The sequence below is a fragment of the Exophiala mesophila genome, assembly GCF_000836275.1.
Source record: "Exophiala mesophila strain CBS 40295 unplaced genomic scaffold supercont1.4, whole genome shotgun sequence".
NCBI classification, from domain to species: domain Eukaryota; kingdom Fungi; phylum Ascomycota; class Eurotiomycetes; order Chaetothyriales; family Herpotrichiellaceae; genus Exophiala; species Exophiala mesophila.
In genome coordinates this window covers 1,340,023-1,356,293 of record NW_015622507.1, presented here as the reverse complement: position 1 = coordinate 1,356,293, position 16,271 = coordinate 1,340,023, and the positions used below count along the sequence as shown (strand labels likewise).

General features: G+C 51.9%; 3 protein-coding genes across 4 annotated transcripts; 1 reads left to right on the top strand and 2 right to left on the bottom strand.

Annotated features, from left to right (window-relative positions):
• The first annotated feature begins 933 nt into the window (after positions 1-933).
• Positions 934-7,349, top strand: PV10_05704 (uncharacterized protein). Its single transcript, XM_016370409.1, has one exon. It carries the CDS (start codon positions 1,476-1,478, stop codon positions 6,813-6,815), a length of 5,340 nt encoding a protein of 1,779 aa, XP_016222702.1. The 5' UTR covers positions 934-1,475; the 3' UTR covers positions 6,816-7,349.
• Positions 7,350-7,355: 6 nt separating this feature from the next.
• On the bottom strand, positions 7,356-10,350 carry PV10_05703. 2 transcript variants are annotated; one of them, XM_016370407.1, is made up of 6 exons: positions 10,125-10,350; positions 10,038-10,067; positions 9,805-9,954; positions 9,566-9,699; positions 8,984-9,512; positions 7,356-8,930 (listed from the first exon to the last, which is right to left on the bottom strand). In XM_016370407.1, exons 1-6 carry the CDS (start codon positions 10,168-10,170, stop codon positions 7,708-7,710), a joined length of 2,112 nt encoding a protein of 703 aa, XP_016222700.1. In that variant the 5' UTR covers positions 10,171-10,350; the 3' UTR covers positions 7,356-7,707. The 2 variants fall into 2 exon arrangements, with proteins under 2 accessions (XP_016222700.1, XP_016222701.1); XM_016370408.1 differs by having other exon boundaries at positions 9,566-9,954.
• A 440-nt stretch (positions 10,351-10,790) lies between these two features.
• On the bottom strand, positions 10,791-16,212 carry PV10_05702 (uncharacterized protein). Its single transcript, XM_016370406.1, has 3 exons — positions 15,590-16,212; positions 11,395-15,465; positions 10,791-11,341 (listed from the first exon to the last, which is right to left on the bottom strand). Exons 1-3 carry the CDS (start codon positions 15,680-15,682, stop codon positions 11,123-11,125), a joined length of 4,383 nt encoding a protein of 1,460 aa, XP_016222699.1. The 5' UTR covers positions 15,683-16,212; the 3' UTR covers positions 10,791-11,122.
• Positions 16,213-16,271: the final 59 nt, after the last annotated feature.

Below are 16,271 nucleotides of genomic sequence, written 5' to 3'. Positions count from 1 at the left end.
AGAGCCCAATATGTCATGGTGTCCACGACTGGTCAAACACTTGATCAAGTCGGTTGATGGCTGATACAAACAGATGCCAGGATTTCAATTTCGAGAGACAGTCTTTGGTACCTCGATTCTGCGCTTGAAATAAGCAACTCATTACCAGTCCGAGTGGAACATATAAGAGTCCGTCTGCCTAAGGATATATATCCAACATATATCTGTCCCGTAAAAGATACTCAACATACTCGAGGCTTTGGTCGAGGGTGACAAAGCGCCGAGGGGCCATGGGGAGTCACACCTACGGAGTATTGGTTTGCAGGCTTCGGCCCCTCGGGCCCCTCTCAAGCCTCTCGGCCTTCTTAGGGCTAGCCTGGACCGTTGGGATGGCAGGTGATCTTCCACACCACTACCAAATCTGTGAGTCGCCCATCAAACCTGTTGAGTCTACGACATTAAATCATTGGCATGTTCAATGTAACCTCCCTATGCACAATACTCGATGAGTTCTTAGTTGAAGCCTTGTCCTGTCTGTCAGCGATGAGTATGCGGAGAAAGATCACCCGCAATAGGGTCATGCGGTAAATATCGCATTCCAGGCCTTGAATCGCTGGGGTGTCGAATAGCAACCAACGGAAAGACAAGGGCCTTTAGACCCCTTTTCCCATACTTGCCAATGAGGTCCGTCCTCGGCCCCTGAAGAGAACTGGCACCGAAAATTTAGTGCCTTGATACCTACAGTACGGAGTACTCACGTACTCTATCACGGACAACCACCCACCCGATCACCAAGCAATCATTTCATACTTCATAGTACGTGGTTCCTGCAGACACTTACTCCGTAGGTCAGATGGACCCGCCCTCTTTGTCATGAAGGAGTTGAGTCTTGACTCATGTTTCGTCCAGCACATTGTGTCGTGTCGTGTCGTATGAATGCTCCATGTGTTTAGTATTTCCGATATTGGACTCTAGTATCTGGTACCGCGTTCTAAGATAAGTCGCATTCACATAGCTGTCCTCCAATATAGGTTCGTGGCCCTTGGGTTAAGGGGAATTTCGAGGTCCAATTCAACGTTGTGGGCGGCAGCGATTTGTTAAGCGAGTAGACTGCACCTGCCACTGCGCTGCGCTTGAACCGCGCCTGCACCTCACCACATCCACCGCCCATGCCAAACACAGTCCGTCCATTCCTCCAACCACAACCACACATCAACAATCACCCAAACTCGTCTCCCCTTGCTCCCCTTACTCTACCACTCAACCCACATCGCTCTGAATCGATTCCTGACCAGTTCCGAACATCTACCTCCTCCTCCTACTCACTATTTTCCGTTCTGGTTGATCCCTGGTGCAACAATGTTCTCAACTGGCCCAACGATCTGACCGAATCGACCAACAAGGGGATTGCGTATTCAAAGAGGAGGACACCCCCTCTGGGGGCTTAATATTAAATCACACATGATTTCGGTGCATCTGAAAACACTTGATCGAGGATGCCCCCCACATCTCAGACCGACAAAGCCACTCGTCAGTCGTCCGCCAGTAAAGGCTTCTTTCGACGCCACCGAGACACCAAGGATGCCTCCGACACCGCCAGCATCAATACTGTCAATGGTTCATGGCCTTCGCGGCATGCGAAGAGGGACTCGGTCGCTTCCATAGACGGGCAAGACAACGATACTTTGGGTCTCTCTATGACCGCCGGTGTCATAACCTCCATCCCTTATTCTTCCACCTCCGGCTCCCAAGCGCCTGTCTCCGTCGATTACTTGCCTCGAGACGACCACGTTCCGGTTCGAAAAGACCCTCAGCCTCACCAGCTTGCCAGAGGCTCCGATTTTCATCAATATCCTGCCTTTACTGCTCCCACAAATGGCGCGACACACCCGACCGGACCTCGCCCCCCGCCACATTCCTCCACCTTGTCCGGTGTCACTATGGCTTCCAGCAACATCGGTGACAGAGGAGCAAAATACCAACAATGGGGGCGCCCCTCCAGCAGAGAAGGTTCTACTCATCAGCACTCAAACTATGACTCGGTCTCAACCAATGACTCTTACTCAGTCCCCCGTAAATCCTTCGACGCTGCCAGTATCCGATCAACCGCCTCTTCTGCTACCAGGGGTTCTAGTCTCTTTTCCTCCGAGAGCTCAGCGCGAACAGCTATGCCATCGCGACAAGACTCAGACTCGTCCATGACCCTCATCTCCCCGACTCACTCCCGCTTATCGAAGTTCACCTCGCAGTCGGGCTGGCCCACCCAGCAAGCCTCCGCGTTTAGTTCCACCACCTCTTTCAACCCCGTCGGCTTTTATCTGCCAAAGCCCAAAAGCGATGCCGAAGTCGAGAAGCTCTTTCTCCAGCTCATGCACAAGCGAGGTTGGCAAAACTTGCCCGAGCAGGCGAAACGCCAGATGATGGCATATGCGCCGGCCAAAAAATGGACATTGGTACATCAAGATAAATTGACCGAGTGGCAAGGCGAGCAGAAACGACGACAACAGGCTCGTCAAACCGGCACGCTCGATGGTCCTTCTTCGCGTGATGTCGATGGAACTCCAGAATGGTACGTCAAGAGAATTTTGGACAACACTATCACCGCCAAACAACTACAGTCTCTGAGTGTGAGCTTGCGAACTCAGCCCATTAGCTGGGTCAAGGCTTTCATCGAGGCTCAAGGCCAAATAGCTTTGACCAATGTCCTCATGAAAATCAATCGCCGGCAAGCCAATGGTCCTCCCCAGCCCAATGCTGCTCCCATCACGGACAAAGATCTCGACCGAGAATATGATATTGTCAAATGTCTCAAGGCTCTGATGAACAACAAATATGGAGCTGATGACGCCCTCACCCACGAGCAAATCCCCGTTGCCCTCGCCATCTGCCTCATATCTCCCCGCATTACCACCAGGAGGCTTGTCAGCGAAGTCTTGACATTCCTCTGCCATTGGGATCAAGGCCAAGGCCACCTCAAGGTTCTCCAAGCCATGGACCATGTGAAAAGCATGACTAGTGAAAATGGCCGCTTTGACGCATGGATGCGCATCGTCGAAGTATCCGTGGATGGTCGTGGTAAAATGGGAAGTTTGGTAGGAGCCAGTGAAGAGTTTCGCAGCGGCGGAGTTGGTATGGAAAATCTCCTCTTGGAGTACGCCGTTGCAACCATGGTTCTGGTCAACATGTTGGTAGACGCCCCTGCTCGTGACTTGCAATTGCGCTGTCACATCCGGGCGCAATTCATTGGAACAGGCATCAAGCGAATCCTCACCAAGATGGAGACTTTTCAATACGAAGTCCTCGACAAACAGATTGAGAAGTTCCGCGAGGAAGAAGCCATTGACTATGAAGACCTCATGCAACGTGATGGTAGCAGTATGGTGGACAGCATTGACGGCGACGCCAAAGATATGACCGATCCGAGAGAAATCACCGATGCCATCATGTCGAGACTTCAAGGCTCTCGCACTCAGGACTACTTCATATCCGCCATGCAGCATATGCTCCTGCTTCGAGAGAACGGCGCCGAAGAGCGCCTGAAAATGTTTCAGCTCGTCGACTCAATGCTCAGCTATGTGGCCATGGATCGACGGCTACCAGATATGGACTTGAAGCAGAGCCTGAACTTCACTGTGCAAAGCTTGCTGGACAGGCTACACACCGACGAAGAAGCCAGAATCGCTTTCGATGAAGCCACAGAATCGCGCCAGATCGCAGAGGCAGCCATTGCCGAGCGTGATGAAATGTCTGCACAGATCGCCCTCGGTGCCGACGGACTCGTCAAGAAGTTGCAGAAGCAAATCATCGAACAGGCGGGAATTATAGAGATGCAAGGCAGACAGGCCGAGTCACTCAAGTCCGAGGTCGCTGAGTTGCAGAGAATACGGGCGCAAGAATTACAACGGAATGAGCTGGAGACTAGAGAGCTGTACCTCATGCTTCGAGATGCCCAAGATGTGGCTGCTTCTCGAGGTACCAAGGAGAGCGCGCCCGGCGTAGACCCTGCCCAAATGCAAGGAATCCTGGATAGGGAGAGGCTTATGGAGCGCCTGGAACGCAACCTGGAAAGGACCAAAACGCAATTCAAGCTGGAAGGCAAGGTTTGGGGTCAGACCGGGCCGTCTGATCGCCTGAGGGAGCTTCGAGAGCAGATGGATGACGCTGTCGATGCTGACTTCCAGGAGAAAACGCAGCGTCACCTGACCACCAGCATCATGGGGAGTGTCCGCCGAAGCAATGCTCTCAAGGGTCCAAGACGGGCTGCTCTGGGTGCTTTGGCCATCAGCGAAGAGGCCGAGCATGAGGAAGATTCTGACGACGATGCAGTCATATATGAAAAGCCTCGCCTAGTTGAATATTCTCGGCCAAAGATGAACCCTGATCAGCAGACAAGCCTTCTCGGAGAGCTGACATCCAAAGTCAGGAGGATAGATGGCGATGAGGGCGACCAGGCAGCCGCCGACGCAGATGATGGTGGCATCACCACAGGCCCAACTCATCCCAGCTTGGAGTCCGGCTCACCGAAAACTCCTCTTGATGAGATCCCAGCGGAAGCAAAATTCAATGGACCTCCACCGCCTCCGCCGCCACCAATGGACCCATCTCTGTCTGGTCCGCTCACACCGTCTCTCATTGCAGGCTTCGAGAATGGCCCGCCCCCGCCGCCTCCACCACCACCGCCCCCGCCTCCTGGACAACCCATGTCTCCAATGACACCTGGAACCATGCCAGGATTTACTGGCGGACCACCTCCGCCCCCTCCACCACCCCCTGGCTCTCTGCCCATGAGCCCGCTATCCCCCATCCCGCCTCCGCCGCCTCCGCCAGGCGCACCTCCATTACCTGGCGCACAACACGGCCATTTTATGCCTCAATCACCCATTATTCCAGCAACAATGCTCAAGAACCCATTTATGAGACCCAAGAAGAAGCTCAAGGCGTTTCATTGGGACAAAGTCGACACGCCCCAGATCACTGTGTGGGCGGAGACGGCAAATCCATCTGCCAAAGAAGAAAAATATCGTGAATTGCAACGGAAGGGGGTCCTTGATGAAGTCGAAAAGCTTTTTATCGCCAAGGATATCAAAATCATTGGCTCAGGTGCCAGTAAAGGGAAGAATGATAAGAAGCAGCTGATCAGCAGTGACATGATGAGAAATTTCCACGTCTCGATGGCCAAATTCAAGAACGACTCGGCGGATGACGTTGTCCGAAAGATCATTCACTGTGACAGGGAATTACTTGACAACACTGTAGTCATGGACTTTTTACAAAGGGACGACCTTTCGAATCCACCAGAAAACTTGTCGAAATTAATGGCGCCGTACAGCAAAGATTGGACAGGAGCAGACGCCGCAACCTCGAAGAGAGAACAAGACCCGAGCGAATTGACACGAGAGGACCAGATCTACCTGCAGACTGCTTATGAACTACACCACTATTGGAAAGCGAGAATGCGGGCTCTGGCCTTGACCAGGAGCTACGAGAACGAGTATGATGAGATTTCCAACAAACTGAAGGACGTTGTCAATATCTCCGAAGCAATCCGCGACTCCACATCGTTGATGAGCGTCCTAGCTCTGATTCTTGACATTGGCAATTACATGAACGATTCCAACAAGCAGGCATCAGGCTTCAAATTGAGCTCACTGGCGAGATTAGGGATGGTCAAGGATGACAAAAACGAAACAACGTTTGCCGATCTTATCGAACGCATTGTCCGAAATCAGTACTCTGAATGGGAAGTTTTTGTCGAGGATATTGCAGGCGTTGTGCCAGCTGCGAAGCTGAACATTGATCAACTTCGATCAGATGCCAAGAAATATATCGACAACATCAAAAATGTCCAGTCTTCGCTTGATGCTGGCAACCTGAGTGACCCCAAGAAGTTCCATCCTCAGGACCGTGTCGCACAGGTTGTCCAGAGATCAATGAAGGAAGCCAGACGCAAGGCTGATCAGATGCAATTGTACCTAGAGGAAATGTCAAGAACCTACGACGACATCATGACATACTTTGGAGAAGATAACCAAGATGAGAACGCGAGAAGGGACTTTTTCGGCAAGCTTGGTGGATTCGTGACCGAGTGGAAGAAATCAAGAGAAAAGAATATGACCATGGAAGAAAATAAGCGGCGCGTTGAGGCTAGCATTTCTAGAAAGCGGGCCATGGCAAGCGCGAATGTAAGTGGCACAGGTAGCGGAGCAGACACCCCTGGCAGTCCACCGGCAAATGGTGCAATGGAAACCCTCCTTGAAAAGCTCCGGGCAGCAGGTCCGCAGCAAAAGGATCAGCGAGACAGAAGGCGGCGAATGAGGTTGAAAGAAAAGCACGATCAACGCATCGCAAGCGGCCAACAGGTCCCTGATCTGCCTCTCAGGGAGGGCAATGAAGAGGCGACGGGCCTTCATGCTGGCGATGAGAAAAAGGCGACGGATGACTCTCTCAGTGTTGATGAGGCTAACAGTGGCACTGGCAATGTCAGTGAAAGTGAGGATGTGGCGGATCGAGCCCTTCGAGCCTTGCAAGAAATGAGGAGTTCCGCGCCATCTACAGGAGATGAGGTTGACGTTCGGCGGCGGCGGGAGGGAGCAGACGAGGAGAGAAAAAATAGGAGACTGCGACGGCGAACAGCTCAACAGAGCGGCGGCACCGCTCGAGATTCGATACAGTCGCCAACGGAGTCTTCTGTAACAGTCGATGGCGAAGCTAGCTATGACGATAAGAGATCGTCTGGAGGTACATTGAGCCCTGTCACAGGCCAGCCTACTCCATCGATCATCGTCAGCCCCACCGAAGAAGAAGATGGGGCCGAAGCCGGCGATGGACAACCTTGATGGACGCATTGGAAGCATCATCTGTATATGAGGTAGTCCCAGGGGTTTAGCATGAAGGCAGGAAATTGGAGAGCATTGACTGATGAAACAAATGAGTCCAGCATGCATGTTTGGAGTGGCTTCTTGGAGAAGGATTGCCAGCAGCGATCCTGGCAAAGATTGTACGTTGGAGATAAGAGTGGATAAGAGGGAGTGAGAGAAGAAGAGAAGGATAGTGTCCTCGCTGGACAGAAAGAAGAAGTGAGGTGTTTTCAATCACGGTGCATCAAGCATGGTCCTATTCTTGCGCTTGTGTAATCACCGAGATACCCAATTGTTAATTTGATTTTCCATTCCCTATACCAATTTGGCGGCCAAAGCGTTGGCTCACACCTGGATTCTACACAAACATGCCATGAAATAGGTCTTGGACACAGATAATCATCAATCGCGGTGATGGTGGCGGCAATGAGACTTGACTCTTCGATCAAGTGCTGTGACACGAGGGTATGAGCAATTCTCTCTGTCCTGGTACTCGCAAACAAGATCATTTCCAACCTCCGTTGGATTGGTCGTGTGCTGCATTTCTATCTAATTTGATTACATGTTCTGACAGGTAAATGTCCATCTTCTACGATGGCAGAGCTCACATACTGGGGCAGTTTGCCTCTAAGTAGGTCTCCGAACCTCTGAATGTACGTACTACCAACCAATGGAACACATCGACGACAATGCGACTTGTGTATTTAGCAAATTTCTTGACGCCGTGCGAACCCATATCTCTTCGTGCCACCTTTTTGTTCATAGATGGCCTCGTTCCTTGAATCCTACACTTGTTCGTTGAGAAAAGGCCAACGCAAATAGTTTACATGGTAGAATAGATCCAGCCCCGAAGGGTGCCACAGGGCACCAGCTAGACAGGAGGTGGCCCCTTGCCTTGTCCCTGATCCAGTAACAAGTGCGGCTTGATAAAATCCTCATCCAGTTGCTTGAACCAAGCCGTGTGATCCGCTGTTGCGCCTCGGAGTAGATCTCTTATGCGCCCAGTCCCCGTCAAGTGGGATGCCGATGCCCCAGGCGTATTTGAATTCGACCCCAGTCCCATATCGCCATCGCCAAGAGGATCTTCACTCAAGATATTAGGTGCTGAACGAGTCCTATTGTCCAGGGTGCCCGGGCCTGTGGGGTAGTTGCCGCCGCCTGACATGGCCAAAGGTGAGGGTTTCCTTCGCGGAGCAGCGGGAGGAAGATCCAGATCGATGGTGTCCGACTCATCATCGCTCATTGAGCCATTATCACCAGACAAGAGCGTCCCATGTTGTGCGTTAGCTTCTCTTTCGCGCTGGGAGATGCTTGAATTCTTGCGTTGGCCGGCTAACCTGGCAACATTGAGCGGCGGGGATCGGCCATTGCTGCTGCTGAATCCGCGATCTGCTTGGCCACGGTTGTTGCCTGGGGCTCCAACAGAGCCATTAACGGCGCCTTGCCGGCCTCCATTCAAGTAGTCCAGATTGATGTTTGGAGGACGAGGATTGTTGCCAAATCCTGTACCGCTGGATCGCTTATAGTATGTACTTCCGTTGACCGTTTCAATATCGAATTCATCATCAGAGTCAATCTCCTCGACGACTCCCGTACGTATGCCCAAAATTTCGAGCATTCGCGCAGTAGTGCCACCAAAGATGATGACGGTCAAGACAACAACAACGAGAACTGTTGCACGAAGTGCAGGTCCTTCATTGCCTTGCAGACCAGCGGCAAGCGCTACTCCAACGGCACCTCGGAGCCCGGCCCAAAAAAGCATTGCTTGATAGTGCCATGGGAGCTCTTCTGCAACGTCCTGGCCGCGCCTTTTGGCACGCAATCTGATAATATAGTTGATGGCTCTAGAGAGAGGAAAAACTGCGAGCCACCTCGCAGCACAAATGCCAATTACCGTAATCAGGATAAAAAGTGGCTTAAAGACGAGGTCGGTTTCGGTAAACAAGGTGAGACCCAAGTAGATGAAGATGAAATTTTCTGAGAGTTGGGCCAGAATCTGAAAGATAAATTTGGTTGTAAGCTGTGTGCGGCGAGACATGTTGTAATAGGCATAATGCTTGAGAGTGATACCACAAAATAGTAACGAGACGATTCCTGAACATTGTTAGAGCGGGATGGGAGGAGGCAGCATCGAGCGGATGTATTACCTGACATGTGGACACCATTGGAGAAGAAATAGCTGGCATACGCGATTAGAATGACCAGACAGCTCTCGAGCTTGGGAAACCTTCGAATGAGGGTATACTTCAAGACAAGCGCAGTGCCGACACCGACAACCACACCAATCAAGAGACTGGTGAAGAAGACCAACAGGAAGATGCCAACAGCCTCGAAGAGGCTGACAATGCCGAGATTGCCAGCAGAACTACCATCTTTATACCGCTGAGCGGTTTCGAATAACACGATGGCGATAGCATCATTGAGGATGGATTCGCCAAAGATGACAGTGTACAGCTTGGGTTCAACCTTGTAAAGGTTGAAGATGGCGAGGATGGTGACAGGGTCGGTGGCAGATAAGGTGGCTCCGACCGAGATCGCCTCGACCCAGGAAATGGTGAGGCCATCAAAAGGGATTCTGGTCCATAACCAGAGAATCAAACCGAGAGAAACGGCGGATATGAAGGTGCCGGCAAAAGCAAAGGTCAAGATTGTGCCGATGTTACGGAAGAAGTTGGCCTAGTCTTGTTCAGCAATAATGTTCTGTCTTTGGTCGAGGTGAGCGCTCTGACCTGATGAAGTTCGTAGCCAGAAGCAAGGATGATGGGAGGGAGAAGGAGGTTGAAGAAGAACTGATAGTCGAAACTGACAGTGTCTTGAATAGCAGTTCCTGGAGAAAGTCTTATGATCAAGCCCACCACCATGCCTGATCGAAGAGATTGTTAGTTGGCTGTACAGTGGAAAGAGTCGCATTTCCGGGGAAGGGATTGCGGGGGAGGGAGAGCGCATGGACGCAGTTCAATCGACGAACCAGTGAATATGGAGATGACAGTCTCGTGGACGGCTTGGATTCTCTTCTGTTGGAGAATGTAGCTGGTGAACAGGGCAGCTATGAGAAGCATGATCAAAATGAAGAGAGACCATGACGAAAAGATTTCCTTTTCACCGGCCTCGGAGGGTTCTGTGGCGGCGCAGTCCTGTTAGTTTAGGAATTCTAGGCCTGGCAATGGAGCGGGAGAGGGCTGGAGAGAGGGCTAGCATTACCGTCGGGATCGACATCCTCTACCTGTCGGCCTGAGAAGCAAGTCAATACAGTGGAAACGTGGGGGACAGGGTGTGCAGAGGGCATACGCAGGATGTTGAGAGTCGCGCCGACGACACTGCCGGGGAGGGCCATGTTGGAGAGGAGTAGGCGGGGTCATTCGCAACAGAGCATTGACGGAGTGGATGTGGAAGTGAAGGGAGAAGCGGACGAGTCCCAGTATTGAAGTCCAAGTCGAGTTGCGGGCAAACCAAAGGTGAGTGAGGATGTTGAGACGAGGTGGTGGTGAAGTGGTGAAGTGTTGAATGAAGTAGGGGATGGGATGTGGATGCAGGCTGGATGTCGATAAACATGCAGGAAGTGGCCATCATGGCTCACTTGCTGGCAGGTCGTGCCTGCCAGTCGAGGACTCGCGGCGCAGGCAAGGTCGACGCATCATCACGTGATGGGAATCTGAAGAGCACGTGTCATGGCAAACCATGAGATGGACAAGTCCCAAGAGGCCACTCACCCATTATTATTATTATCAGGTCAGCCTCAGGGGCGCCCCAGGCACATCAGGCTTATCTCGTCCTTCCAAAACCTCCAGAGCCACTATCAGACTCACTTAACATACGAAGCCTTGGTGGCAGCCCCTTTCTACCTAGGTATTCCAAGGCTTGCAACAGCCGTAATACCGCCTTGTCCCCCTTTATTACCTCACCTACAGTCTCTCCCACCATCTGTTCAATACACTCATGCGATACAAAACGCCCTTTTACTATCACATCTTTTTTTGTATTTGCTCCCTATGCTTGCTTTTCTAGGGTCCATGAAAAAGAATCTAACTCGAACAAAGACACGCCTCGTTCGAGGCTGCAAAAATCAATCCCATAAAGCCTGGCCTGTCTCGGTGTTGCGAAAACAGGTCTTGAATGTGCATCCCAGTGTGGCCGTTTCGCATAGCTCTGATGCATGTGCAATGCTGATCCAGGCCTTCCCATTTCGTCACTTTGACCTCCCGTTCGCCTGTGATTATGGTACAGCTCAGTACACTTACATGCATGCTCTCCGCTATCCACCCTCCGCCCTCCGCCCTCCGTCAAACCTATTCCGCCCCGCTGGTCGTGCCATTTGTTCCCACACCATTGCTACCTCCACCCAATGTCAATCGGAGTCTGGTTCCTCCCATTGGTGCAGCCGATCCCCTCGGTGTATCAACGCTGGACGCTGCAGCTGTCGATTCCCCGTCTATAGCTCGCTCTCCGATCAGGCCCAAGCTGCCATTCTCCTTGGTCACCTTGGCGATCATTTCTTGACAATGTTTCTGTTCAAATGTTAGTCATTGCTCTACCAATCCCAAATAATCTCAGCACTTACCTCAATAAGAATTGCATCATTGTACAACGTGCTGCCGTCTTCGTTGTACGTCTTGGCATTTCGGGCCAATAGACTCACATCACGCTCGAGGTCCTTCAAGCTAGTGTATTGATGCACATTGATTCGCTTCTCAATCATGTCCATCGCGATGGGTTCCTGAATGAACTGGTAGTAGTCCGCGTACAGCTTCTTCGGTGGCAGCTCCAAAAACGGCCCGATGACCATTCGCGTCGGTGGGTCTTCATTATCACTGTCATCATCCGAAGGTTCCTCGGGGTCCGAGTCTACCACTTCCAGAAGTTTGAGTGATTCGAAGACTGTCCGTAGCGCTTTCTGAAGAGCTGCTCGCTCCGACGGAGGAAGACTGTCTGGCATCTTGTTGGGCTGTCTGCCACGTTTGCGTTTTGCCGGTGTCTCTTCCTCCAGTTCATCGCCCTTGCGCTTCTGTCCCGCTGACTTGCGTGGGCCTTTCTTCTTGGGTTGTGGCTCCTCCACTGCGCTTTCTGGCTCCGGCTCCGGCTCCGGTTCGGCCTCCACTTCCGGCGATGATGCTTCGCCGTTGGCGTGGCGCTCCCGCTTGGCCTTGTTGGTACGTCTCTTGTCGATGCGCGCTTGTTTGCGCTTAGCCGCTTCGCCGATCGAATCATCCGAGTCGTCCACGGCTGCAAGCCATTGTTCTTCTGTGAGACCATCATCGTACTTGACTTGGGTTTTGACACGAGCCCCGCGCCCAGCGTATTCTTCTTCCACTTCCTGCACAGGGTTCTCTTCTGCCATGTAAATTTCTGGCAGTTCGGCTTCGCCCATCAGTCGAGGAAGCGGGCGCCCGGGTCCATATTCGTCCTGGGCCTCACGTTCTTCGTCCATCTTCTTGAAGAGGGCTAGTTCCTCCTCGGATCGAGCCATGATTTCGTTCAAGTCGTCATCGTCCATTTCTTCTTGCTCGCCTGCGACTTCTGCTGCTTCTGCTGATTCCAAAAGCGTCTTGAGGAAAGCGTCTCGCTCTTCCGCCGTCGACTTATTGTCGAACTTGCCGGCCTGGATGACCTTGCCGTCCATATCGAGCTTGAACTGAGCCTTTTCCAAGATCTTTTCTTCGACCGAATTCGAACTGATCAACCGCAGAATTCGCACTTCATTCTTCTGTCCAATACGATGCGCCCGGTCTTGAGCTTGCAAATCTTGATGCGGATTCCAGTCCGAATCGTAGATTATAACCGTGTCTGCAGTCTGAAGATTCAGCCCGAGGCCGCCTGCACGAGTCGATAGGAGAAAGATAAAGTACTGCGAGTTGGGTTCATTGTACAGCCGCAACAGCTCGGATCGGTCTTCGGCTTTGGTCGAACCATCGAGTCGCAGGTAATGAATGCCTCGAAGGCGCAGAAAGTCTTCCATGATGTTCATGATTTGCGTCATTTGGAAAAACATCAAAACACGATGGCCAGTTGCTCGGAACTTGGGTAGGATACGATCCAAGAGCTCAAATTTGCCGGCCGTACGCCAGAGGGAGTCGTTTGTGCCCCGGCCGGGGTTCATCTGATCCTCCACAGGCTCAAAAACGTAGGGGTGGTTGCATAGCTTTCGCAACTGCATCAGCATATTGCTCAATCCTCGCATGCTAGTCTTGCCTCCTTTACCATCTGCAACGGCAAGTTTGTTGTGGGTCATGAGCTGCATGTAGAGCTTGGCTTGCAAGGCTGAGAAGCGACACTTGATGACTCGTTCTTGCTTGTCGGGAAGATCCTTCTCCACGTCCTTCTTGAGACGTCGGAGTAAGAATGGTCGCAAAACCTTATGAAGACGTCTGATCACGAGCAGCTGCTCTTCTTCTGTAAGATCGATACGGTCTTGGCTGCCAGTATTGGCAAACGGCGTATTGAACCACTCGTCAAATGATTTTACCGATTTGAAGATGGTCGGCAATACGAAATTGAGTAGTGCCCACAACTCGGGAAGATTGTTCTGGAGGGGAGTGCCCGTCAGGATGAGTCGATAACGAGTCGTGTAGTACTGTGTGATGGTGCTGCTGAGCTTCGACTCGGCATTTTTCATACGGTGGCCTTCGTCAACAATCATATGAACCCACTTGATCTTACTCAGTATGGGTCTATCCTTGATGATGTACTCGTAAGTTGTCAAGAGAACCTGGAAATCCCCTTGCCGAATTCTCAGCTGGTGCTGCTTCCGAGTGTTCGGTGGACCTTTATACACAATGCGGTTAACAGAGGGTGCCCACTTCTCAAACTCCAGGTTCCAATTGGTAAGCGTGCTGAGGGGAACAATGACCAGGAAGGGGCCTGGTTGTCGCTTGCGCTCGATAAGGTATGTGATCAGACTGATGGACTGAATAGTCTTGCCCAATCCCATTTCATCGGCCAGAATTCCATTAAGGTTATTGTTGAAGAGAGAGATCATCCATTGCAGACCCTTCATCTGATACTCTTTGAGCTGGCCGCCGACAAGAATCGATGGCTGTGATGTGACTTCTTCCTTGATTCGATGGGCGACAGCATAGTAATCGACCTTGCCACCAGTCTCGTCGTCCGAGCCGTCAACGTCGAGATCTTCGTCATCCACGTATTGGTCTTCGCCCCATTTCTCGGCAGCACTGCGTTGTTGTGCCCTAACAGATTCTGCAAGTTGCTTCAAGAATCCATCGGTCTGTTTCAACAAATGGGTGATGCGAGAATCTTTGGCCTGGCCCAAAAGTTTCAAGTACGTCTCCTCATCGTTAGCTTTTAGGGCTTGCAGACGCTGTTTCGCGGTGCGCTCGATTCTCTTCTGCTCTTCGCGCTCCATATGCTGATGATGAACGACCATCATTCTTCCTAGCTTCTGGGAACGGTTGCGTTGGGCAATCGCACTGTTACGAAGATCATTGCCGTGGTTGATGATCGCAGCCAAATGATTTTTCTGCTGGGTCTTTTCCTTGTTTTCTCTGACATCTCTCTGCTGCTTCTCAATTTTCTCGGTAATGCGAGCTTCTCGAAGGGACGGCTTCTTCATTCGTCGATGTAGTGATCTATTGGCAGTCATGGAATAGGTGTCCATGCCCGCCATTTCTTGAGCTATCTCTCGACGAAACTCCAACTGTCGTTTCATCTGTCCCAGCTTCTTGTACTCTATGAGGGCCTGGATCTTCAGATCATCTTCAGGTTTAGGATTTCTCGCAATGCTAGAATCCCAAGAGGCGATACTATCGAAGAGGGCTTCCAGCTCTGCTTTACGAGCTGCAGCTCGAGAGAAGAGGAGTTGCTCTCTCTCTTCACGCACCTGTTCAAGGTCGAGTCCAAGAGGCATCAGGCTGGGGATGTGCTGCCGTTTGGCTGGATCTGAATGATCGGCAAAGCTTATCGCGTCATGAATTAGGTCGTATGGTGACTCAAAGGTGTCGTAAAAAGACTTGGGTGTCGATTCTTTGGCAAGCACACCCTGTGACGGTTTCGTTGTGTCCGAGGTATTCGCATTGCTTATGGTCGCCTCATTGGAGCCGGAAGCCGTCGGCTTATTCGAAATAAAGAGTTGTTGCTGTAACTTCTCTGGGAGGGGCAAACCTTTTGACAGCATCTTAAACGCATAAATCTGAGTTCTCAGCTGGTTAAGCTGGTCCGGTGCGAAGCTGCCATTTCCCTGTGGGGCCGCGCGTTGAGGTTGGGCTTGGGTCTGGGCTTGAACCTGCGTCTGCGTCTGAGACTGAGCTTGAGCCTGAGCCGGGGCTTGAGCCTGCGTATGACTTCCCGGAGCGCCACTACCTGTATTAATGTCAGATGTGGCAGCACCGTTTGTCGTAGAAACGGGGCGATCGCCCCCATTCATGGCTGGATTGATGGTGGTCCCATTGATTTGTTGGTTCGAGGGAGGAAGGAGGTTTGCAGGAGGAGTTGGCTGGGCTTGTTGTGCTTGCTGTTGCTGCTGCTGCTGCTGCTGCTGCTGCTGTTGCTGTTGCTGTTGCTGTTTGAGCGCCGCTCGACGGTATTGGTGCTGTTGCTGTACCGCCGTAAGGAACCGGTGGGCTTTAAGAAATTCAGGGTCGTTGTCAGGCACTTTCGCTGCCTTCATGCGCTGAAATCTCTGTCGGGTCGTCAGTAATGTCCGAGACTTGATAGGTGCAAGATGAGAGGACCAAGAGATTCGATGAAAGATCGAAGACCAAGTAAGGGATATTTCACTATGGGAGGAGGGGAGGAGCTTGTACCTGATAAACTTCTTGAACCTGGGCACTGGAGAAGTTTTGAGGGGGTGCAGAAACACCAGGTTGTAAGTTGGGGGCAGACTGGACGGAAGCCATGTTGATCCGACCTAGCCGAAGCCCCTTCAGATCAGTCGAAATGATCCTCCGATGCTTCGTGGATATGGTTCGTGAATCAGAAGGGTTGATGGGGAGGGTAATGAGAAGCGTAACGAGGGAGGACGTAGGAGGTCAGAGTCTAAGGGCGCTAGTAAGGACTTGTCGTCACGGTCCTGGAGTGAGTTACGTTTAATGGTGCACGGTATATGCTGGCCGGGATCCTGGAGTGGATGTCGACAGCGAAATGAAGATGTGCAGATGATCTTTGGTGAAGAACGATGAACTTGGCGCACGGCAGCGCAGTGAAGATACCGTGGTGAAGTGGTGGTGTCGTGAAGGTAGCGGCTGGGAGAGGCGTGAAGGGTCAAAGGAGGGGACGAAGAGGTAGCATCCAGGGGGTGGGCGCACTCCTCAGGCCGTGTCGAGTCTTGTTGATGCTCGATTGAGATGGACGGAGATGGCTGCGACGCGTTGATGATGGTTTTGCGATTGGAGAGGGGCCTTCTCAGGGCTGCGCTGCGAGAAGTCACACGGCGGCGAAGAGGAAAACCACCAGACTTGGAAGTGGAAAACCACGCTAGAGCTATGG